Source organism: Berghia stephanieae, chromosome 4, assembly GCF_034508935.2.
Source record: "Berghia stephanieae isolate SIO BIC M18660-M18661 chromosome 4, UCSD_Bste_1.3, whole genome shotgun sequence".
Taxonomy (NCBI): Eukaryota; Metazoa; Mollusca; class Gastropoda; order Nudibranchia; family Aeolidiidae; genus Berghia; species Berghia stephanieae.
Genome location: NC_088363.1, coordinates 82,830,653 through 82,854,914, shown reverse-complemented (window position 1 = coordinate 82,854,914; position 24,262 = coordinate 82,830,653). Strand labels below are relative to the sequence as shown.

General features: G+C 34.5%; 2 protein-coding genes across 3 annotated transcripts in view; one reads left to right on the top strand and one right to left on the bottom strand.

Annotated features, from left to right (window-relative positions):
- The window catches only part of LOC144971394 (uncharacterized), a 65,223-nt gene that overhangs the window by 20,485 nt on the left and 20,476 nt on the right, over positions 1–24,262 (top strand). For both annotated transcript variants that reach the window (XM_078912221.1, XM_078912222.1), the window contains 7 exons: positions 5,938–6,015; positions 8,773–8,906; positions 9,348–9,417; positions 11,345–11,438; positions 15,907–15,993; positions 16,997–17,074; positions 20,120–20,285. In XM_078912221.1, coding sequence (XP_078768347.1) covers positions 5,938–6,015; positions 8,773–8,906; positions 9,348–9,417; positions 11,345–11,438; positions 15,907–15,993; positions 16,997–17,074; positions 20,120–20,285 — 707 coding nt within the window. The remainder of the gene's footprint in view (positions 1–5,937; positions 6,016–8,772; positions 8,907–9,347; positions 9,418–11,344; positions 11,439–15,906; positions 15,994–16,996; positions 17,075–20,119; positions 20,286–24,262) is intronic.
- On the bottom strand, positions 490–2,124 carry LOC144971396 (uncharacterized). Its single transcript, XM_078912225.1, has 2 exons — positions 2,095–2,124; positions 490–1,726 (listed from the first exon to the last, which is right to left on the bottom strand). Exons 1-2 carry the CDS (start codon positions 2,116–2,118, stop codon positions 1,136–1,138), a joined length of 615 nt encoding a protein of 204 aa, XP_078768351.1. The 5' UTR covers positions 2,119–2,124; the 3' UTR covers positions 490–1,135.

Genomic DNA, 24,262 nt, shown 5'->3' with positions numbered 1-24,262 from the left:
CCTTTGCTTGGGTCTGGATGAGACTTTTAGGTGATCTCAAACTAAGTACTTTGACGGTGTGCTCTTGGAATCTACATCTGTTCTCTGTTTGAACCAATTCCCCTTCGTCTTACCTTTTCTTTTGTGCTTTAATTTAGCAATGACTATGAAAATTTTTGTTTTCTATTTTTGTAGGAAATACTCCTCTTAAATCAAAGCCCTATCTCCACTGAGTAAAAATCTTTTTGAATTTTGGAAATCCATTAATATATAACAAAGTTATGCAGTTTCAAATGTGTCATTTATTTGGATGACTCACAAAGAGAAAAAAATATGGAAAATATGGGACGCTTTTTCTGCGTTTTATTCTGGTTTGTGCCTGTATCTCGCTTAATACGTGGAATAAGATATTAAAACTTGGCAATTTTATGGCAAAATTATCAGAAAATATGATGAAGACATCAGAAAAGTTCTAACTTGTATAGTTTTAGAGCTGTATTGCTAGGGTCAACTATATATAATTTTGTTTTAAAATATACATAATATTGATCATTTGGAACTTTTCCGAAGTGTAATTTTGTGTCTACAACACATACAAATCAAACGAAAAATGCCTGCTGAATTATTAGGCCACGTGTGCGGCCAAATATATCATTTTGCTTCTTATATTAAATTTTATTCATCTATTTTTGTCTCATTGACATTTATCCTAGTCTATTCAATTTTCTGTTTCTTAAAATTTAGTTCATTTTAAGTGGGCCAGTCTTAATCTGTCCCCGCGGAATTATGCCATTTTTGGGGCAAAATTATGCCAATATTATGCCAAAAAAGGGCAAATTATGCCATAAATTATGCCAAAAATCCAACATTATGCCATAAATTATGCCAAACATCCTGACATTTTGTAACGTGGTAATGTAAATTTATAAGCTGAGAGAACAAGTAAATCAAATCAACATTAATTCACAATACGATGACAACAATATTAATGACTAACTAAATGTAATCACAACACTGGTGATAACGTTTAGGCATGCAACAGGGTGGTGAGAATAACTCAGGCATAAAATTGTATTTTGAGTTGGATGTCATTTTGTAATTTATTAAATGGTTGTCTAAAGCTAAAAAGAAATTTAAGAAATATTACATGTACCACTTACAACAGAGAATCAATAAAATTGTTATAAAACATGAAAACAAGACCCTTGAGGTTATCCTCACTCAAAGATCGTCTGCGATCTGAAAAGACCAGGTTGTACAATGAAAAACTTTGCTCTGCATCAGCTGAATTCACAAGAGCATAAATATACTTTCGTGCACATTTTGACAGCTGAGGCAACTCATCTGCCTTGCTGTTCCAGAATATAGTGAGGTCCACTGGCAACCCCCCAGACACTTTAACCGCTTGTGGTCCCACAGTTTCCTTGTACCAGTGAAACTCACTCTCTGGAACAGCAGACAAACCAGGCAGAGCACTCTGTAAACGGTCTTTGTTAAAGTCAAATGTCACCAGTCGAGTTGGATCAAAAAATTGAATTTGCTGTAGAAATTCAACTGCTGGTTGGCCATCTGGGGTCATATACTTATCAACCTTTTCTGACACTGCAGAGACAGCTTGGCAGTATCGGTCCTGCAGAGCCAATTTGTCCTTTGAGGGCAGGTCTTCTGGGAAATGCTTAGATGCTTCCCTCATGCTGACTCCACAGCTTCTAAAGGAGTACTGCAAACTTTCAAGTTTGGACCATGCCTGGATTTGAAAAATAGAAGAAAGAGAGAGAGAAAAACGGAATCATGAGTATGATTTGTTGGCTGGCTTACAAGAAGTATAAAATAGAATGAAAGTGATGTTTTATTGGTGGTAAGAACACAGGCAACTTTTATCAGACTTTATGTGTTAAATATAGTTTCCTGTGATTAAGGCAATGACGACCATTAAGACTAGTGTAACGATTTTTTTTTAAACTCAAAGAGGGAGGAGTGATGTGTTAAATCTTAGACTGGACTGAGTTGATACTATACAACAGAGGAAATACAAAAAAAAAGTCTTAAAAAAGCAATACATGCATAATTATGTGTTATAGGCAAAATAGACCTGCTGAAATGAAAGCGCCTTACCTTGACAGCAACTGTTGATTGCATGTGAGATTGAACTACATTTCCGGTCATGGATCGGAGCTCTTTTGTAATTAAAATAAGTAACGGTTAAAAAGGAGTGTCTAGGATAACCAAACGCCGGTTTTCTTTGAAAACGAAAATACAAGGCCAAAATTTTCGGCAAAAAAGAGCCAATTTTTTTTTTTTTTCTTTTGCTAACGGATGCGGAATCGGATGCGGAAGGCCTCAGGATGCGGCCGCATCGGGTGCGATGCGGCCGCATATTCCTGTGGGGACAGCTTAATAGTGAAAGCCATATAATTTTCTATTTAGCCACTTTTGAAGTCGAATTTGGTCAGGTTAAAGTCTGGCCACCTGGCAGCCTTGCCTCGCTCACGTCATTTTCGTGTCTTGCGATGGTGGAGCAAAATGGCCGTCTCCATATTTTTACTCATTGAAATGCAAATTGGGTTGATGTTTTGTGAGAATACGGGAAAAGTACTTATCATAATCCAATGAAATTTGAAATAGAAATGTGCATATATAACCTCATGAGCGACAAAATCTCTCCTCTTTGTAGTTTTAGAAATATTGTACTCCAAAGAGTAAAAATCTATTTTTAACGGTCTTCTGATAATCGTATGAGTTTTGTCGCTTGACATAATCTAAAATGACCTCTTTTCTAACTGTGTGCCAACTTTCAGTCATATTCATCGATAAACAGCTTCTTAATTAATTTTTTAAAATAGCATGTACGGAACGGCTTCGTCCCATATTTTGTCGCGAATTTGGGCACTTTGTGAGCGAAAAAGAGGCCCAAAGATTTGTGCGGGATAGTCATTTCTATTTAATTGTAATTCTAGAACTTTTTACTACCGGTATCCCATTTTCTTCCTTTTTACTGATGCTGGTATGACCTTAATGTGTTGCAAGCGCTGTAAAACCCTTAAAAACAAAAACAAACAAACTGTAATTGAAGTAATTTATGCGTTTTAGTTTCCTAATCTTGATTAAGTTGCTTGGTTATTTTTTTTTTTCAATTAATTTTGGGGACAAGATGGCTGAATTGTAAAGGTATTACACTGTCATCCATAAGTACAGAGTTTGAGCCACACTTCAGGAAATCTTTGTTTTTTTTACCTTGGGCAAGATTATTAACCCTCAGTTTGCTCATTTTGGACAACATGGGTGATTCCTATTGACATCAGACATTTGAAGGAAATATTGCCTGATTTTCCTCTTGCTTTGTTGAATCTTTTAACGTTGTAGACATTACTTAACATTATATTTTTCTTTTCTTTCAAAGATTTAAGAACGCTTAAGAAGAGGTACTTATAAAATGACAATTCATTCACTCTGATATTTTATCACTTTTGTAGTTTATTTAATTTGATTTCTCAATTATAATTATATTATATTATTTCATTTGTTTATTTATATATTTTTTTTTTTTTTTTGCATGAAATGAATAGATTGATTCCAAAGGTGAGACATACATGGCTCATCACATCTATATGGTGATACATACGTAGATGGGAATCAAACGCTGAAGACTGATGTGTGGGTTTTACATGAAACGTTAAACAATTTCGTTTTTCATTTAATAGAATGACTATTAGATCACTCTGGATTTGAATTCTCTTTTCGTTGTCTAATTCACCACAATGTTGTTATTATGCCAAAATACTTTCGAGACAGTTTTGTTGACTTATAACTTTGACATCCCAATTTAACTGTAGCCTTTGTGAACTTATAGCCTGACACTGACCAAAAAAATGGCGTCAAAAGACAAGTCTTTGGCCGCAAAAGAAAACAAATTGTGAGTTGTATTCACTAGTTCAACCAAAGGAATCACTTGTTTCCTTGAGTTCTACTAATGACAACTCACTAGACCCTGCACAAATCTTTAAAATGACGTCAAACTGTAAATCCAAGTGGGTTCTAGTGTCAGGTTATACGTTAACGATGTATTGAAAGTGGGATCCTGTAGATTGGGCCAGGATTTTAAAAGAATTATTGGTATTATGTCTGAAATTGATATTCACCTCTTTGACTTTTTATTTTTTCATCCAAATTCATGACGTTAAAACTATCACATTTTGAAGTTCAACTTTCACTCTCTCTGTGTTTATACTTTATTTTTTTCTTATTCTTCTTGGTGAATTTCTCCCTCTCCTCCTCCTTCTCCTCCTCCTCCTCCTCCTCCTCTTCTTCTTCTTCTTCTTCTCCTCCTCTCCCCTTCCCCTTCTCCTCCTCCTCCTCCTTCATCTTCTTCTTCTTCTTCTTCTTCTTCTTCTTCTTCTTCTTCTTCTTCTTCTTCTTCTTCTTCTTCTTCTTCTTCTTCTTCTTCTTCTTCTTCTTCTTCTGCTTCAGCTGATAGTGATAATAATATGAATGCTTCATATGATGTCAGTCATTATAATTTATACACAATTTCTAATACCAAAGCTACTTCTGAAATATTAATTAGGGTGCCTTTTTATAGGAGTTCAGGTTACTGATTGCTGATGGTATAAAAGTACACTTGTATTCTCTGTGTTCTACATTTTGGCTGAGCAAAACGTCTCCCTGACGGAAGTATTTTGAACTGACAATTCAAGGGGTGTTTGCGTGCATTAACAATACAATTTGCTTTCCTTTCTACAGCTTTCGAGTATTCTTTAGAAATAGTTTTAATTTTGCAATTTACTATTTTACTACATTCGTTCGAAATTTTCTGGATTTTGTTTTTTTTCCCTTCACTCCACATGAGCCAAACCACATTGAAATGCTGAAAGTGAATATGCTGAGAACTAGAGACTTATAGATCTGAACCATTGTTTTATTACTTACTTGAAATGATCTGAGTTTTCTTAAAATATACATCCTTTGACAAGCTTTTGTGACAATATTATTTATATGAGATTTAAATTTTAGGGAGGAATCAAATGTGATCCCAAGGTATTTAAATTCGTCAACAATTTCGACTGTCTGATCTTGTATTTTTAGATCGTCGAATAGGCATTTTTTTTCCGTTTCTGAAGTCAAAGATCTGCTCTTTAGTTTTGGATACATTTAGACTTAATTTATTTTCATTACACCATTTAGTGAACTCTTTTATTTGTTGTTTATACATTGTTTCTGATTGTAAGCCATTCAAAAGCCCTACGACAGCAGTGTCGTCTGCGTATTTAATCACAAGGCAATTGTCAGAACTAGATTTACAGTCGTTAGTGTAGATTATATACAGTAAAGGAGAGTTTACACAGCCTTGAGGGCATCCTATTGATAGCAATTTTTGATCAGAAATGTCCGTCCCCATTTTTACTCGTTGTGGTCTATGACATAGAAAGTCCTGATACCAATTAACTAAATACTGGGGCACGCCCAAGATGCAGAGTTTTTCTAGTAGGATGTCTGTGTCCATAGCATTAAATGCCGACGAAAAGTCCACGTAAAGGACACGAGCAAAGTTTGATGGTGATTTATCCAGGTAGTTGGTGACGGCGTTGTCCATGGTGAGGAGAGCATCTTCCACTCCCCTGGTGTGTTGATAGGCAAATTGGAGGGGGTCAAGTAGTAGTACTAGTAGTAGTAGTAGTAGTAGTAGTAGTAGTAGTAGTAGTAGTAGTAGTAGTAGTAGTAGTTGTCGTGTTAGTAGTAATAGTATATGATGATAGTAATAATAATAAAAATAAATAATAAAAATATAATAATAATAATAATATATAATAATAATAATACAATGATAATATAATAAATTATTAATATTATGATGATGATGATGATGATGATGATGATGATGATGATGATGATGATTACAGCTTCTGCTGTAGATGATCTTTACTTGTATTTATTTTCATTATTATTATTTCATTTTAACAGAAAAAAGTCGACAGAACTTAAAGATGTCAACAATCAGCAAACACAATTGAAGCAAGAACATGAAGTAGCATTGCAAAAGTAGGTTTTACTTTTATGATTATTCTTATTTGTATGTATTTTTGTTTGTTTAATGATCAACTACATCCTGTATAAATGTTTGATAAGATTTCCTTATTAGTGTTGGGCTGTCTATCTGTGTTCATTCGTTTACATGATCCATCCAGCATCTTGTTTGCCATCCTCTCCTTCTGCCTCCCTCCAAAGTCCCGTGCATAATGTTTTTTGCCAATATCTCACGGCGAGAAACATGGCCAAATTAAGACAATTTTCTTCTTTTGACACTAGACAGGAGGGATTCCTGTGATCGTGTGAGAAAAACAACTCCTCACCTGAAGAGGTTCATAAAAGATTTGTTTTCCTAGCACGACTAGGGCACTTTTCTTATCTTACTGTGTTGTACCCGGTGTGATTGAGTATTTTTATCATAGCCATTCGCAGATGTGATAGAATAAAAGATAAAAATAAATAAAATTCCCTTTATTCATCCTATAGGGGAAATTTGTCTTTAGGGTTTATTCCAAGGGAAGACTGGGGGGATGACGTATTATATAGATAAAATTCAGTCATCTACAGTGGAACCTCCCGATAACGACATGCCACGGGACAGAGTTTTTTATGTCGTTATCCGGAGGTGTCGTTATATAGAGGTTTCCAAGATGGCGGACAAAGAGGGCGTGGTAAGGCCCGCGGGACCAGTTTTTATTAACATTGACAAGACAAACAAAACATTGTAGTGTATTCCTCTTAGAGGGTTCTTGTGCGTGTGTCTGGATGAGACTTTTAGGTGATATGAACTGAGTACACTGATAGTGTGCTCCTGGAATCTACATCTGTTCCCTATTTAAACCATTCCCCTTTGTCTTACTTTTTCTTATGTCATTTCAATTGTAAATCTAGAATGTTTTTTTGCTATCCAATTTTCTTCCTTTTTACTGGCGCTGATATGAAATAGATGTGTCACAAGCGCTGTAAAACTCTTTAAAACAAACAAAAACAGGTAATTCGGACGCTGCGAGTTAGCTAAAATTCCTCCTCCTCTTCCTCCTCCTCCCACAAAAACACTACTACTACTACTACTACTACTACTACTACTACTACTACTACTACTACTACTTCTACTACTATACTACTACTACTACTACTACTACTACTACTACTTATTATTATTATACTACTACTACTACTATTATATACTATCTACTACTATACTACTACTACTACTACTACTACTACTACTACTACTACTACTACTACTACTACTACTACTACTACTACTACTACTACTACTACTACTACTATCTACTACTACTACTACTACTACTACTACTATCTACTCACACTAATACACTATTTTCCAATAATTTTTTTCAAGATTGTTTGCTTACACTTACATTTATACCTTGGTTTTTATTAATGCATATCAGCCAAGATTCGTCAAAAAAAGCTGCGTTCTCATTGGTTTCAAAAGCTGCGTTCTCATTGGTTCAAGCAGAAATCGTTTTTATAAACTTTGAGTACTCATACTCGGTATTTTTAGTATCAGATATCTACGAAAGCTGCCGAAAATCGCCAAAATGATGTCGTTATTCTGAGGTTGTATCAAAAAGTGCATCGTTATTTGGAGGTTTTTTTTTACTGATCTTAAATAGAAAAAAAATCGGGACCACAGGTCAATGTCGTTATCAGGAGGTTGTCGCTATTCGGAGGTGTCGTAATCGGGAGGTTCCACTGTATCTTGAGCTATAATTGGAGTGTGCTGATATCCAATGCTCATGGCAGGTAATGACATATTATGCAGATGAAATTCAGTCATCCTTCTCCAACGTGCCATATTGCAGAGTGTGCTACAATCCAGCAAGTTCTGAATGTGAATCATTGTGAGGTGCAGTATGTATTGTGTAACCATGGAAATCAACTTTATAATTATGTTTATATTCAAGTTATATTGTTGACAAAGGGCAAATCTTCCAGACCAAAACTTTCACCCCTGATCTTGATTTAACATTTAACATTTTTTCCCTCACTGTTGATCATTCATGTTTTGCACAAAACGTTTTCAGGGTAGCTGTGAAAACACATGAAAACATAACGAAACTTGTTGTCAATGAAGTCAATGTGAAGTAAAAATGCGATTTTACTCCCTCAGAGATTCTCAAATACATTGTCTTGAATGAAGCAATACATTTATCAGGCTGCATATTGCAGCTCACATCCCAGATCTGCAAAATGCAGCTTAAATGAAAGAAAGTGTTAAAGAAACTGTTATTCACCTTCATCACTGTGTAATCTAGTGGTATGACACTTTGGATTGGAAGGTCCAGGGTTCGAGTCCCGCTCTGAGTGGTCACTTAGTTGAGTCCTTGGGAAAGCCTCTTTACTCACATTCTCCAACCGTTCTCAGGTGTAAAATTCATAACTGGCTTTTAACAGCTTTGCCTCTGTTCGAAAAGAATTGTAATATCACCTAACAGTAGGTGTCATATCTTGACCTACATGTTATGTGTTGCTGTCGGCTATGAACATTTGTAAAGTGCTTTGAGCATGTTATGTGGATATTGCAAAATATAAATGCTTGATTTAAAAAATTATTATTATTATTATTATTATTATTATTATTATTATTATTATTATTATTATTATTATTATTATTATTATTATTATTATTATTATTATCATTATTATTATTATTATTATTATTATTATTTTATTATTTATTATTATTATTTTATTATTATATTACTATTTTTTTTTTTTTTTAATCATTGAAAATTTCAGAGTAAAACTGGAGCTCCAGTCCAAAGAGGGTGAACTGATGACGTGTCTGAGGTCACTTAAAAACTTGGAAAGTCAATTCAGGGAAAACCAGCAGAAAGAGGAGAAGATGGCGCTGGAAAGAAATAGCAATAAAAGTAAGTCCATTTCTGTTTTTATATGTAGACATTCCAAGTCTTACCAGATAGAAGGTGTGGGTCAAATGTCATTAGAAAAGCTACTTGGTAAAGACCACCAAAGTGGGAGGTTGGGACTGTGGTGGCCTTTTGGTTTCAAGACATTATGCTCTGGTTTGAGTCCCACCTGCCGCGTGGTCTTTTAGCTTCTTAGCTTACGAGCATGCTTTGTTTTAAAAGCGACACAGAGTGATTCTTGTGACTTGAAAATAATTTCGCTCTTTAAGGATTAAAAATGTATTCCACTCATTCTCCCCACCATCCACCACCTCCCAAAAGGAAGATATGATAAAATTACAACCCCCCCCCCCCCAATAAAAAAAAAAAAAGAAAAAAAACAAGCAAAGTATTAGTACTACTTGGTTTTAATTATACAAATGACTATTTTCTTCCTCTTTCCAGATGTATTACAAGAAATGAAAGAGTCGTTAGATAGAGCAAAAGCAGACAGGGAGGCGCTAAAAGCTGAACGGTACGGAAAGGTTTTTGGTGTTTTTAATCTCATATAATCTGATATTCAGTTGGTTCTTCCATGATATCTTGTTGCTATGCCTGTCAAGCTATTAGAATGGATGTATTTTACTAGTATCTTATTCTATTAGTCCTGCCTTATTCAATCAACACACAGTGCCTATACCTTTGAAATTTACAACAATTATTCTATCTTTTATTAAAACTAGTCAAAAGGTACCTTTCAGCAATTCTATTTTTACTCAAAATTTAGAAAAACAATTTTTTTTTTTGCCCCTGTCACCAACTGATCCCCCATAAACTGACGACCCATCGCCACCTTCAGTACTTGAATATCACCAGAGGCAAACAGCCCACACATCCTGAGCATCATTCACAATTTTAACACATACGATTGAAAAAAACGCATAATGTCATCAGGTGTTGCGATGCAAATTAAGAAATTAAGGAGAAGGCACTGGTATAAGATAAAGAACTGAACAAGTGTGTATGAAAGGTGCCAGGAAAAGCAAGAAAGAAAAACACAAGAAAAAAATCATCCCAAAAAAATCAGTAGACTGATATTTTGGGATGGTATTGTTGTGTGTTTTTCTTTCTTGCTTTGTCTGGCACCTTTCATACACACTTGTTCAGTTCTGTTGTGATGCAATTCCTTCAGCAGTCCGTCAAAATATTGTGCTAGGGTGGGTTGATCAAGGCCACTCAGTGCAGCAAACTTTCAAACTCGGTACCTTTTGGGTGCGGAGCAAAGCCTGTTCTGGTGACCCATGCTGCCCCATGTCTAGGATACAGTGCCAGTATTTAAGATAAGATAAGATAAGATATACTTTATTCATCCAAAAATAAAATGGAAATTCGTTTACAGACGTGGCATGCATGAAAATGTATAAACACAAAGTTGAGAATCTATGGCAACAATGTATGTATATATAATATATATATATATATATATATATATATATATATATATATATATATATATAATATATATATATAATATATTATAATATATATCAATATAGCCAAGCAAAAATGTAAAAATATACAGCCAAGAACCAATAGCAACACTTTATATATTAATTTGATAAATTGAGATAGGCCATACCTCTGGCCTTTAGTCCGAACTTGTGTGTGAAAATTTAAAAGATAGTATTTAATTTAAATCACAGTTGCACGTAAAAAATTCGAACACCATGTGGCAAAAATGAATTAAGGTGACGTGTTGTCTTTGTTTTTATAGATATAAGGCGACGGATCCTCATGGAGAACATAATATATTTGTGAAGGGGGTGCTAAGGTTTGGAGTTTGAGACCTCATTTACAGTAAAGGTCAGAGTGATCTTTACTAAGATACTACATATTTAACTTTATAGTTGTTTTGTTGTTTTTACCTTTGGCCCACACCACACACCCATGGATAGTTCAACTGAACATAACCCACTGTCTCCAAATGATAGAAATTCCATTTATAACCACAAACATTAAACTTGAGGTTATATATATATATTGTTATGGTAGAAAATATATACTTTTCCTTGCATTGCAAAACACATTGCAGTTCATATTTCTCATTATATTAATTCTAACTTCACATTTTTGAGGATTAATTAATAATAATAATAATTATAATAATATTAGATGGCATTTGCATAGCGCATTTTCAAAATTATATAATGCTCAATGCACTTTACATTGGTTGAAAAAAAAAAGGCATCTCTTGTGCCACAACCCCCACCAGCCTGTCCCTGATGGCTCTAAGGACAGAATTCCATACATGGGGCCTCATGACAGGGGCCTCTTTTTAAAGAGGAACTAAAAGTTTAGTTTTATCAAATAAAATGCCAATGTGGCATTATCATACATAATACCATTTTGATAGGATAATTCACATTTTTTTTTTTTTTTTTTGCTATTCATCTCATCTTCAGAGAACTCATGATACAAGCTCATCAAAACAGAATAGAAGACCTCCGGGAAAGCTTCAAGAAGAAAATGGCTGAAATGGATGATTGGCCCAAAAAGGTTTGTTTTGGTCCCGTTTTATTAAAATCAGACATATTAAACAAAGCAATCAGTGAAATCAATCACTCAATCATTTCAATCTATTGATGACATAATTCTGCCCCTTAAGAAATAACGAAGTGAGTAGAAAAGTGCCAGAAGGCAATAGAAATTATAACCATTTCAGTGATGCTGAGTTGAACCCACGACCTGTTACAGCACCTTCAGCCAGGCCACGGGAGGCACCATCTACAATCAACCCTATCCACCTTCGAGACAGATTGATTTTTGGGGCTGTTTTTTTTTCTTGTATTTTTCTCTCAGTTTTGTCTGGCACTGGTTTATACACATTTTTTCAAATCTTAATCTTACACCAGTGCCTGATCCCTAATTTGTTACTTTATATCTGGATTGTTTATTCCTATAGGCTCTCATGATATTACCAAAACATATATATATATAATATATATATATATATATATATATATATATATATATATATATATATAATTTAAAATATTTACCACAATGTTTGGGGCAGTCTACATCAATGTTTCAGGCTTAATTTGCCATCTTCAGGACTGAGTTGTTTTGTTGACTGTTGTTGTTTCTTGAAGTGGTTCCGGTTTGAAGTTAATTAAGAGGAATTTGCGCCGATGGGGACACTTTCCGTAGATCTCACTTTTCATGTTGAGTGTGGCTTCATGAGGTTGTTTGATTATAGTATATATTTTTCTTCCAGGCATAAGCTACATTGTTTTGATGTTGGTGTGTATCCTGTTGCTTTAGATAAAATTTTCCATGAAATGTTGTGGTCTATTTTGTTGTCTTTTAATTTCCAAATATGTTCGCTGAGTTTTGTGGATGTTTTTTTGTTAGTGTTTCTAAATGTTGAGGTGTGGAGGTTGTATCTTGTTTTGAAATTATTTTCTGTTAGTCCTACATATTTTTCTTGCTTGTTTGTTTTAGTTTCTGTGACTGTGGCTTGGTAAATTAAACTTGATTCTAAGCATTGTTTGTTTAGCGGGCAATGTTCTTTATTTCTGCAGTTGCATTTTCTAGTGGGTGGGTTTTGCTCTTGTCGGTGGTTTATTAATATTTTTTTGTTGTGGCTTGAAATTATTTGTTCTATGTTGCGCATACACGAGTAACTTATTTTTATGGTATTCCTGTTGATAATTTTATGTAGCTTGTGGTTTTTTGGAAAGTGTGTATCAATTAACTTCAGGAACTGCTGTCCTATGTTTGTGCTGACGTTTATGTCGAAAGGTGGGTTGAACCAAGTTATGTGTCGTTTTCTTGTTTTATGTTCTTCACTTGTGTGTTGGGGTTTACATGAGAGGGAGGCGTCTGTGTATACAAATGGTGTGTTGTATCCACTTTTTGTGAGTGCTTCTTTGTAGGGGGTGGCTGCGACGTTGAATATCTCTCTGTTTTCCGAAAGTTTGCTCACCCTCAGTGCTATGTTTTTTGGTATGTTTTCAATGACGGGACGGGGGTGGTTGCTGTTTTTATTAATGTAGCTAATGGTGTTGTTTGGTTTTCTGAACGGTTGGAATGAATTGGATTTTATGTCGAATGTGATGTCGAGGAAGTCAACTGTTTTTTGTTTGCTTCTATCGTGATTTTCAAATTGTTGTTTTGGAATATTTTACAGATTTGTTTTTTGATGTTTTCGTTCGCTCTTGGTCGTCTGTTGGTTATAGCGAGTCCGTCATCTCTATAGAGGCCGATGTATGTGTGTGTATGTTGTAGTTGTGACAGGATGTAGAGTCCGACCAGTTCGCATGTTTCAGCACCATCGAACGAACCCATTGTTACGTCGAAATCATTGTGTCGCTTTGTCCACGGTGTGTTGTCGTAGTATAGTGTGCTGTGCTTGTGTGTTTGATGATGTGTTTTTCCTCTTCTGTGATGTTGGTGTATTTGCTGCGAATTCCAATGCTTTGTTTAGTAAGTCTGGAGTGATGGAGGGGTAAAAATCGCAAATGTCGAAAGAGATGAAGGTGCAGTTTTCTTTGTTTTGGATATTTTTGAACCATTCAATGACTTCATCGTGTTTTTCCACTGGTTGAATTTAGTTGCTTCTTTGACGTTTTTATTTATTTTTTCTAATATCTTTTGCTGATTTTTCCAATTTCAGATTTGTATGGATTTATTAGTCTACATTTTGGATTATTTTTGAAGTCAGGCTTGTGATCTTTTAATGTGATGAACGCTTCTGTTCTTGGTGCTATATCGATTCGATCGCTAAGGTCAAGTCTGTTCGCTATATTCTTATCTTCTTTTGTGATCTCTTCGGTTCTATGTGTTCTGTCTTTCTTATAGTCTTTGTTGATTTGTTTGTGTGTCATTTTATCATATTCCTCAGGTGTCATTTTATAATAGTTGTTGGATTTGTCGGCTGGTATCAGAAGTTGTTTTTCTTTGTTTATTTTCTTCACATCGTTAGTCAGTTGGTTTTGGAAGTTGTTATTTTTGTTTTTGAAACTGCACACTTTGAATGAGATCTGAAAGTCCGTCTTCTAATTTTTTAAATTCAGGTATTGAGGGGGGTGAATTTGTAGAGTTGAAGCCGTACGTTTTTTTGTGGGTGGTTTCTAAATGTGGGTTCAGAAAAAAGAATGTTCTCCATCGTAGATTCTTGACAAATGTTTCTGTTCTTGCTATTAGTGATTTAATGTAAGATTTTCTGTTGCAGGTAGGGATATTCTTTGTAGAATATGGGAAAGTAGTAGGTCTAAGTTGTGGCGTAGTATCCATTTTTTACCCCTCCATCACTCCAGACTTACTAAACAAAGCATTGGAATTCGCAGCAAAATACACCAACATCACAGAAGAGGAAAAACACATCATCAAACACACCAAGCACAGCACACTATACTACGACAACACACCGTGGACAAAGCGACACAATGATTTCGACGTAACAATGGGTTCGTTCGATGGTGCTGAAACATGCGAACTGGTCGGACTCTACATCCTGTCACAACTACAACATACACACACATACATCGGCCTCTATAGAGATGACGGACTCGCTATAACCAACAGACGACCAAGAGCGAACGAAAACATCAAAAAACAAATCTGTAAAATATTCCAAAACAACAATTTGAAAATCACGATAGAAGCAAACAAAAAAACAGTTGACTTCCTCGACATCACATTCGACATAAAATCCAATTCATTCCAACCGTTCAGAAAACCAAACAACACCATTAGCTACATTAATAAAAACAGCAACCACCCCCGTCCCGTCATTGAAAACATACCAAAAAACATAGCACTGAGGGTGAGCAAACTTTCGGAAAACAGAGAGATATTCAACGTCGCAGCCACCCCCTACAAAGAAGCACTCACAAAAAGTGGATACAACACACCATTTGTATACACAGACGCCTCCCTCTCATGTAAACCCCAACACACAAGTGAAGAACATAAAACAAGAAAACGACACATAACTTGGTTCAACCCCCCTTTCGACATAAACGTCAGCACAAACATAGGACAGCAGTTCCTGAAGTTAATTGATACACACTTTCCAAAAAACCACAAGCTACATAAAATTATCAACAGGAATACCATAAAAATAAGTTACTCGTGTATGCGCAACATAGAACAAATAATTTCAAGCCACAACAAAAAAATATTAATAAACCACCGACAAGAGCAAAACCCACCCACTAGAAAATGCAACTGCAGAAATAAAGAACATTGCCCGCTAAACAAACAATGCTTAGAATCAAGTTTAATTTACCAAGCCACAGTCACAGAAACTAAAACAAACAAGCAAGAAAAATATGTAGGACTAACAGAAAATAATTTCAAAACAAGATACAACCTCCACACCTCAACATTTAGAAACACTAACAAAAAAACATCCACAAAACTCAGCGAACATATTTGGAAATTAAAAGACAACAAAATAGACCACAACATTTCATGGAAAATTTTATCTAAAGCAACAGGATACACACCAACATCAAAACAATGTAGCTTATGCCTGGAAGAAAAATATACTATAATCAAACAACCTCATGAAGCCACACTCAACATGAAAAGTGAGATCTACGGAAAGTGTCCCCATCGGCGCAAATTCCTCTTAATTAACTTCAAACCGGAACCACTTCAAGAAACAACAACAGTCAACAAAACAACTCAGTCCTGAAGATGGCAAATTAAGCCTGAAACATTGATGTAGACTGCCCCAAACATTGTGGTAAATATTTTAAATATAATTCGCTCCATTACTACATGTCGAGCACTTTTCGTACCATATTTGTATCAAACACGATTCAATATATATATATATATATATATATATATATATATATATATATATATATATATATATAATATATATATATATATATATATATATTTATATATATATATATATATATATATATAATATATATATATATATATATATATATATATATATATACATTAATTTATTCTATATTTATTTTCTATTTTCATCCAGCTTCAGAACGCTGTTTCAGCAGAGAAGAATCGTCTTCTTGCAGAGATGAAAACTCTCGAGGATAACTTGAAACACAATTTTGTATTGGTAAATAATCTTATAATTTTCTCCTGTGCTAAATTGTGAGTTTTTTGTAAACAAATATTTAATCAATTCTGGTTCTGGGATAGGGTGGCTCAGCGGAATGGTCTTTGCTTTGTACCCAAAAAATATCGAGTTCGATCACCTGCCGCCTTGAGCAAGTCACCTTGCCCTAGTTCACTTTGCGACGCTGCACAGTGGCTGGTGCCTGGGTTATTCCAGTCTTCTTTGGAAGATGAGATCTTTCCGTATTTTTTCAAAACTTTGTGATAGCTAGTAAGTAGCTTCCTTGGAGTATTTTAATGTAACAAAAAAAAAAAAAAAATTGAAAACTATTCACTATTATGGTCACCTTCTTCTTATTTGTTGTGTGTTTGTGTCGAGGTTGAATAGGTGAGTGTTCGGTGTGTGGCAAGAGTGTGTAGTTGGTGAGAGAAAGAGAGAGTTAGAATGGTCAGTGAGACAGAAGGAAGAAAACTAATATTTTCATTATGAAGGTTTGAGGAATCAAAATGTGATTAAAGTTTTTTTTGTGTGTATCAAAGACCGAGTTGTTTATCATAATAATTCCTCTTCTTCATCAGTATATAATGTAATTCATCTTCAAAGACATTTTTATCAACATTTGTAGTGATAAATCCACTTCGAAATGGAAAATAAGATAATTGATTTGATAACCTTTAGTAAAACTGACATTTCACAATGTCTTGGATATATTATACAATTTTATTTCATCGTTGACTTTTTATGTTTTAGATTTTGTGAAATTCATTTTTCTATTCCAACATTATCTGAAACATCATGCTTTCACGGAATGAAGAATATTGTTGAATATTTAACCCGATATCGATAAATATAATTTTAATAAAGACACAGGCTCTCAAATTATAAACAGGTGTGATATTTATTGGGTTGTGAATTAACCTTTTATGATATTGTTTCAATGTTTTAATAAAATCTTTCTGTGACGTATTTGAGTTTCCATCTCATGCTACTACCCTCATTTCAGGAATTGCAAATTGAAAAAGATAAGTACAACGAGTTACTGAAGAAATTCCAAGCCCAAGAGAAAGACAAAGAGAATATGGTAAGGTTATTCATTGGCTTCCTTATCTAAAGGAATAAAAAAAAAAAAATTTGTTGTGTTGTTTGTGCAATCCAGCTGTCTTAAATAAGTTCTGTGAGTTTAAATACCTGTCTAAGCTCTCGGATAATCTGCAATGGGAGAGATGTGCAAAAGATGTAGTTTTCTAATATGGAACTGTGTTTTCAGTCCACCGGAAATAAAAATATTTTAAAAGGACCAAATATCGTCGATACTTACCTTAATCAATACTGACGACATTGATACTGAGCCTATTTTAGGTTAGGCATCATCAGAAATGGACAGGCATAAAATTTTTGGCAATTTGACGACCTAATAATATAATTTACAGCGTTTTATTTACTCTTGGAAAGTCTTGATTGAGAGTTGTTCAAAATCGGTGCCTTTCCGTGGCTGCCAGATAGCCATTGGCCTGACCAATTTGGCCAAAATTGGTTACGCAGAGAATAATGTTTCTATAATTAATTTTAGATGAACATTTATATCTATTTTTAATTTTCCCGAGTCCGTTAGAATTTTTGTGATTATCAAAACCGATGATTTTTCTCCTTGCAGAGTTTTAGTATTGTTTGCCCAAGTAAGGTTCTATTTGGTCACTTTTCACATCGATCACTGGCCTCGAGCACGCCTGTGACCCCCCACCCGTCCAGGGCAGTCTTGACTTTGTCTTCTTTCAAAATCATTCTTGTCCTTTGTCTTGTAGGGCTGGTCTATTGTTCCTTATCTATCATGTCTTGTAAAATTATAATTTTTTGACTGGTATCCCGTTTCTTCCATTCTACTAGCCCTAAAATGACCTCAATGACCTCAATAAGTGCCATCAAACCTTTAAAAACAATAGAGTCCTTAAAAGAATGTAGAGTCATCTTCCTTAACATATATATATCTATTTTTAATGTTTCCGAGTCCGTTAAGAGTTTTTGTGATTATCAAAACCGATGATTTTTCCAAGGAGATCAGAGTTTACTGGCCACGAGCACGCCTGTGCCCCTCCCCACCCCTGGCAGTCTTGACTTTGTCTTCATCCAACATCTTTTTCTTTCACAATCATTCCTTGTCCTTTGGCTTGTAGGGCTAGTCTTTTGTTCATTGTCTATCATGTCTTGTAAAACTAGAATTTATTTCTTCCTTTCTACTAGCCCTATCTATCTCTCTCTATCTCTAATCTCTCCCACCCCCACCCTCTCTCTCTCTCTCTCTCTCTCTCTCTCTCTCTCTCTCTCTCTCTCTCTCTCTCTCTCTCTCTCTCTCTCTCTGACGCTCCCTCAAACATAATCAAGACCCTATAACTATAAAGTTGTTCTCTTAACTTTTTGTTTTCTTTCTTTCTTTCTTTTTTTTTCTTTTTGGTTTTTGTTTTGTTTGTTCGTTTTACTCCTGACCATGATGTAACTCTAGTCAGCCATGCTCCTGACTCATATTGTTACATACAAGGAATGCACAAGGCAATACATTTTGACGTCTCACTGTGTTCTAAATTAAAATAATAATATTAAAAGTGAGTAAAAGTAAATAAATTTTGTAAAAAGTTAAATGTGGCTCAAACTTCTCAAGTCACCAGGAATGGTGTCAACGTGTTGAAGTTGAAAATTAAGAATTTTTTTACTGGTATCCGATTTCTTCCTTTCTACTAGCCCTATCTATATATCTCTCTCTATCTCTAATCTCTCCCACCCCCACTCTCTCTCTCTCTCTCTCTCTCTCTCTCTCTCTCTCTCTCTCTCTCTCTCTCTCTCTCTCTTTTTTTTTCTCTGACGATCCCTCAAACATATTCAAGAGCCTAAAACTATAAAGTTGTTCTCTTAACATTTTTTTGTTTTGTTTGTTTTTATTTTGTTTTGTTTTTCTCCTGACTCATATTGTTACACACAAGGAATGCACAAGGTAATAAATTTTGACGTCTCACTGTGTTCTAAATTGAAATAATAATATTAAAAGCGAGTAAAAGTAAATAAATAAAAAATGTTAAATGTCGTTCAAACTTCTCAAGTCACCAGGAATGGTGTCAAAGTGTTGAAGTTGAAAATTAAGAATTTTTTGCCAAGGGAGTACAAAAAAAAAAGAAAAAAAAAAAAAGAAAGAATTTATTATGCCTAGAAAGGAGCACGAACACCTAACTCACCCCACCCCGGTTACAGTTACGCGGTTCTAAAACAGCCGGCCACCTTGCCTTCTCGCGTTCAGTCAAACAGTTTAGCCCATATCATTATAATCTCTTCTGGTGGACTGAATACACAGTCTTTTTTGTGATTAAGTCTCCTTAACATTTAATATGCTTGACGTTCTTGGGACATTTAACTTTTGTTTTTGTTTTCTAGATACTTATTTGTCACTATCACATTGTCTCTTTGGGGAAGAAATCAGTCAGGATGTTAAATTGTTATGTATGCAAATTTAACCAACAAAAAATAAAAGAGACAATCTTTGTATGATTTACAATTATTTTCTTTTTTATAAAAAAAAAAAATCAAAAATATCGCAAGCAAAACTTAGAAATAATAAATCAAATTTCTTATTTCTTTGTAGAAAAACTCATATAGATTTATATGCAACTTGTTTTTGGATTAAGTCTCTAAATTTATCTGCTGACGTTCTGGGGCCACTTTAAGTGTGTTGGATTTTTTGTTTTCAGGCGCTCTTGAGATATCTTTTAGAGATTGCAAACTTTTTATGGAGTATTTTTCAGGTAATCTCTTTGGAAAAAAAACAAAACCTTCATGGCTAGAAAAAGAGACATAGGTTTTCAGTAACACATTAAATTTGCCATAAACTACTCGCTTTCAACATTTTAATTCCATGTCTTTGATGTAATGGGCAGCATGGCTAGGCATTATGGTCTTGGCTTCGTACCTGAAAAAGATACCAAGTTCAACCACCCAATGCTGCGCTGTGTGGCCTTGACCAAGTTACCTTGCCCTCAATTTGTGGCACTGCACTGTGGCTAGCGCCTGGGTTATTTCAGTCTTCCCTACAAATTTCCCCTGTGGGATGAATAAAGGGAATTTTAATCTCCGTTGTACATTTCAGAGAGACAACAAGTTAAATCAAATGGAACAAAAGTACATGCAAGAAATGGATGATTTAAAACGCCAACTAGTCGACTCTAAACGAAAAGCATCTGAGATGGAGGAGGAGATGAATGCAGAAATTGTCAATCTGAAAAACATTATCACCTCTTTACAAGATCGTTTTGGTATGGATTCGTAAATTGGATTGGATTACTTGAATAAGAGCATCACATACATGGCTTAACAATAGTTTTAAAGAATTCTGAATTCTGAATTTGTCTTTTTATCTTTTATTTTAGTTGATTTTACGCACCCCTCCTCCCATCAGCTCACACACTTGAATACACACACACACACACACTCACACACTCAGACATATATACATACATACATGCATACATACATACATACATACATACATACATACATACATACATACATACATACATACATACATACATACATACATACTGACTGACTGACTGACTGACTGACTGACTGATTGACAGACAGACAGACAGACAGACAAACAGGCATGGCAGCTGCAGACAGAAAGACCGACAGACACACACACGCACACATAGCACACACAAACATCCAAACACGCCATATGTACTCAAGAGTGGATGCCCACTTGTACTCTTGCATAACATCAACATTGAGACACTGGAATAGTCTTCCATCTTAATGAAAGAAAAATACTGAGGTCTGTGGAATCTTAAGAGGTAATGTTAAAATGGAGATACAGTTAGAGCTACACACAGAGGCTCTTATAATTGTGTATGTTATCACAACAGTCAGCTGTCTGTGGGGATTGGCGCTTTATAAATGCCATCCATTATTATTATTATTATTATTATTATTATTATTATTATATTATTATTATTATTATTAATTATTATTATTATTATTATTATTATATATTATTATTATATTATATTATTATTATTATTATATTATCATCATCATCATCATCATCATCATCATCATCATCATCATCATCATCATCATCATATCATTATTATTATTATTTTTACTATTATTATTATTATTATTATTATTATTATTATTATTATTACTACTATTATTATTATTATTATTATTATTATTATTATTATTATTATTACACAGCCGTTTACTGCTTTCACTTTAGTTCGACAGGTAAATTTTGCCGGACGCTAGTTCATAACAGATGGTGAGTCACGGCCTGTGCCGAAAGGGCGACTGAGCAACTTTTCCTATTTTGACGATTTTTTTCTCAAGTTCAAAGTGGCGTAGTAAAGATGCTATTAGATGTTGCAATAAGATATTTTAGAGTCATAACTAGTGATTTACATACTTTTATTTGATATAATTTTAGTAGATCATTTGGGATTAGATTCTATAGGAAATAACCATAAAAATGGGTCTGAAATTTTAATTACTTCAAACGATATAATCAAACATTACATAGTTATCTGAGTTTATACAAATAAATGAGAAATACTGCAATAATCATCAATATTCATAGAGTAAAAATATATAATCAAAGTCGTTTTGTAATGAAGTATTGTTGAGATATCCGCTCACCTGTACAGCCATATCCTTTTTTGACAGCAATTAAAAAAATGCGTAATCACCGAATTGTAGGGGTTTGTTGATCAAATGATCAAAACAAACTGGTTTTAGTAATGGCAATTGACAATTCTTAGGAAAAGATATGTTATATGCATTCCTTTGACGTTTGTATAGATCTAAACTATAATAATAACAATAATAATAATAATAAATAATAATAATAATAATAATAATAATAATAATAATAATGATGATGATGATGATGATGATAATGATCATTTTCATGAAAATAATATAGTGGCTATCACCTAAACGCCTGCTAATTTTGGTAAACGCAATAATTTCTCTTTAAAATATCGTTCTAAATGCCCGTTTAAAAAAAAAATTGGAATTCGCCTTTATATGTCCACTCTGACAGAAAGGAAATTAAAAAAAAGAAAGAAAGAAAGAATAAAGAATTTTACTGAATCATTTGGGACCGAAGAATTGACTCATCACCTGTTTCCGAGAGTTTTATTTAACTTCCCAACGCCCCAAATTACTATCAATTCATTCAATATAATTTACTCCTCCCCACTCCACGCTCTCCGGCAATTTCCTTCCATGTCCCTCAAACTGCTTTCTTTCCATGAGCATCCAATCAGCTTTTTACAATTGCCCATTTCCAATTGACTGCTGAAAAAGGGCAATTCTAATTTCAATTATCCACCAGTCGGTCATCAGCAAAGTCAAGAAAGCTCCTCCTACTCAAATCACACATACCCACGAATATGATAGGCCTTGTAGACCAGTCACTGGTCTTTGATGTTACACAACCATCCGCCAGCTTTGATCACATCGCTTTTGATGATGTCATTCAATATCTATCTTCTCTCAAACCCGTTGCCTGTACCACGAGTCAACATAAAAGAATATCGCGATGAGGTGCGAATCGTGAAGATGGAATGACGTAGCTGTGTTAAAGTTATAGGTTCAAAGTTCAATTGTCAGAGAGAACTGATGAGAGATTAAACTGAGGTGGTAAAATGAAAATTGTTTCGTGGTAGTGGTAAAACGTTGCATAAATTAGTTTTATGTACACCAACACACACACACACTCTCTCTCTCTCTCTCTCTCTCTCTCTCTCTCTCTCTCTCTCTCTCTCTCTCTCTCTCTCTCTCTCTCTCTCTCTCTCTCCAGTGCTGCGACAAAAAAAAAGGACGCCTGCTAGATAGCTAATACTATTTAAAATGGAAATTTGTTGAAAATGGTCTGCCTATTGAACAACCGAAGCATCGTGGATAACAGAAATGATCATTGTCATTGTGAATCAGTTGGAACACGTGATATCGATGTAATACTGATACTAGTAATAATCATATAATATCAGTGTATTTATCTTACTCTTGATCACCACTGTAATAATAATAATAGTAAAAAATAAATAATATCCATTTTTTGACAATAAAAAATCGTGATAAATGCATTGAAAAAGGAGGGGGGGGGGGGGGGGGGGGGAGGATTAATGATCAGATAATCAAAGTGAACTGTTATTTTAAAATAAATTGACAATCATAGGTAAAGATAAGTTATAAGTATTCCTTTGAACTTTGTATAGACGTCTAGATCTTAACACATTTTATATATTAATACTTTTTATTAAAATACGTAAAACCTCACGATTATTGTAAGGAGCAGCTGATTGTTACATTTCACAGAGACAGCTTCTAATTAACCAACGTTCTGTTTTCTTTTTTTTCACTGGTGGAACTTCACTTGCTAATTCTGGAGCAGTTTGCATGAAATGTTTTTTGACCACATATCTCATTTGAGCCCTTTCACAGCTTATTCGGCAGAGTCCATTTGCATTGAGACAATGCTTGTTTTCACTATGACCATTCATCTGAGTAAAGAAAAATATCATTAGTTATTATTGATATTGATGATGATGATGAATAATAATAATAATAATAATTGTAATTATAAGAGTTATAATAATATTATTGATTGTTAGTAATAATACGATAGTGATCGCCTAGATGCCTGCTAATAATAATAACGTAATAATTTTCCTTTAAAATATAGTTCTAAATGGAATCCGCCTATATACCCACTCTGAAATATTTTTAGCAAAAATAAGATAGAGAAAGAAGTTTACTGTAGCATTTGCGGCCAAAAAAATAGGATTTATCACCGGTCTGTGAGAGTCTTATTTGACACCTAGACAACGCCCCAAATTACGTTCAATTCATTTCAAATTTACTCCATCTCTCCAGCAAATTCATCCCATAACCTCCAAACTGATTTCTATCCATGAAGCGCAAATCAGATGTTTACAATTACCCATTTCCAATTGGCTGCTGAAAAAGGACAATTATAATTTCAATCGTCCACCAGTCGGTCATCGGCAAAGTCAAATAAGCCCCTCCCACTCAAATCACATATCCCCTCGAAACTGCCTTGTAGCGCAGTCCACCGGGCTTTTGATGTTACACAATCATCCGCCACCTTTGATCACATCGCTTTTTGATGTCATAATATATCTATCTACCCTCTTTTCCCACGCCCGTTGACTGTATCAACGGGCGATGTAGAAGAATATCGAGGGAAGGTGCGAATCGTGAA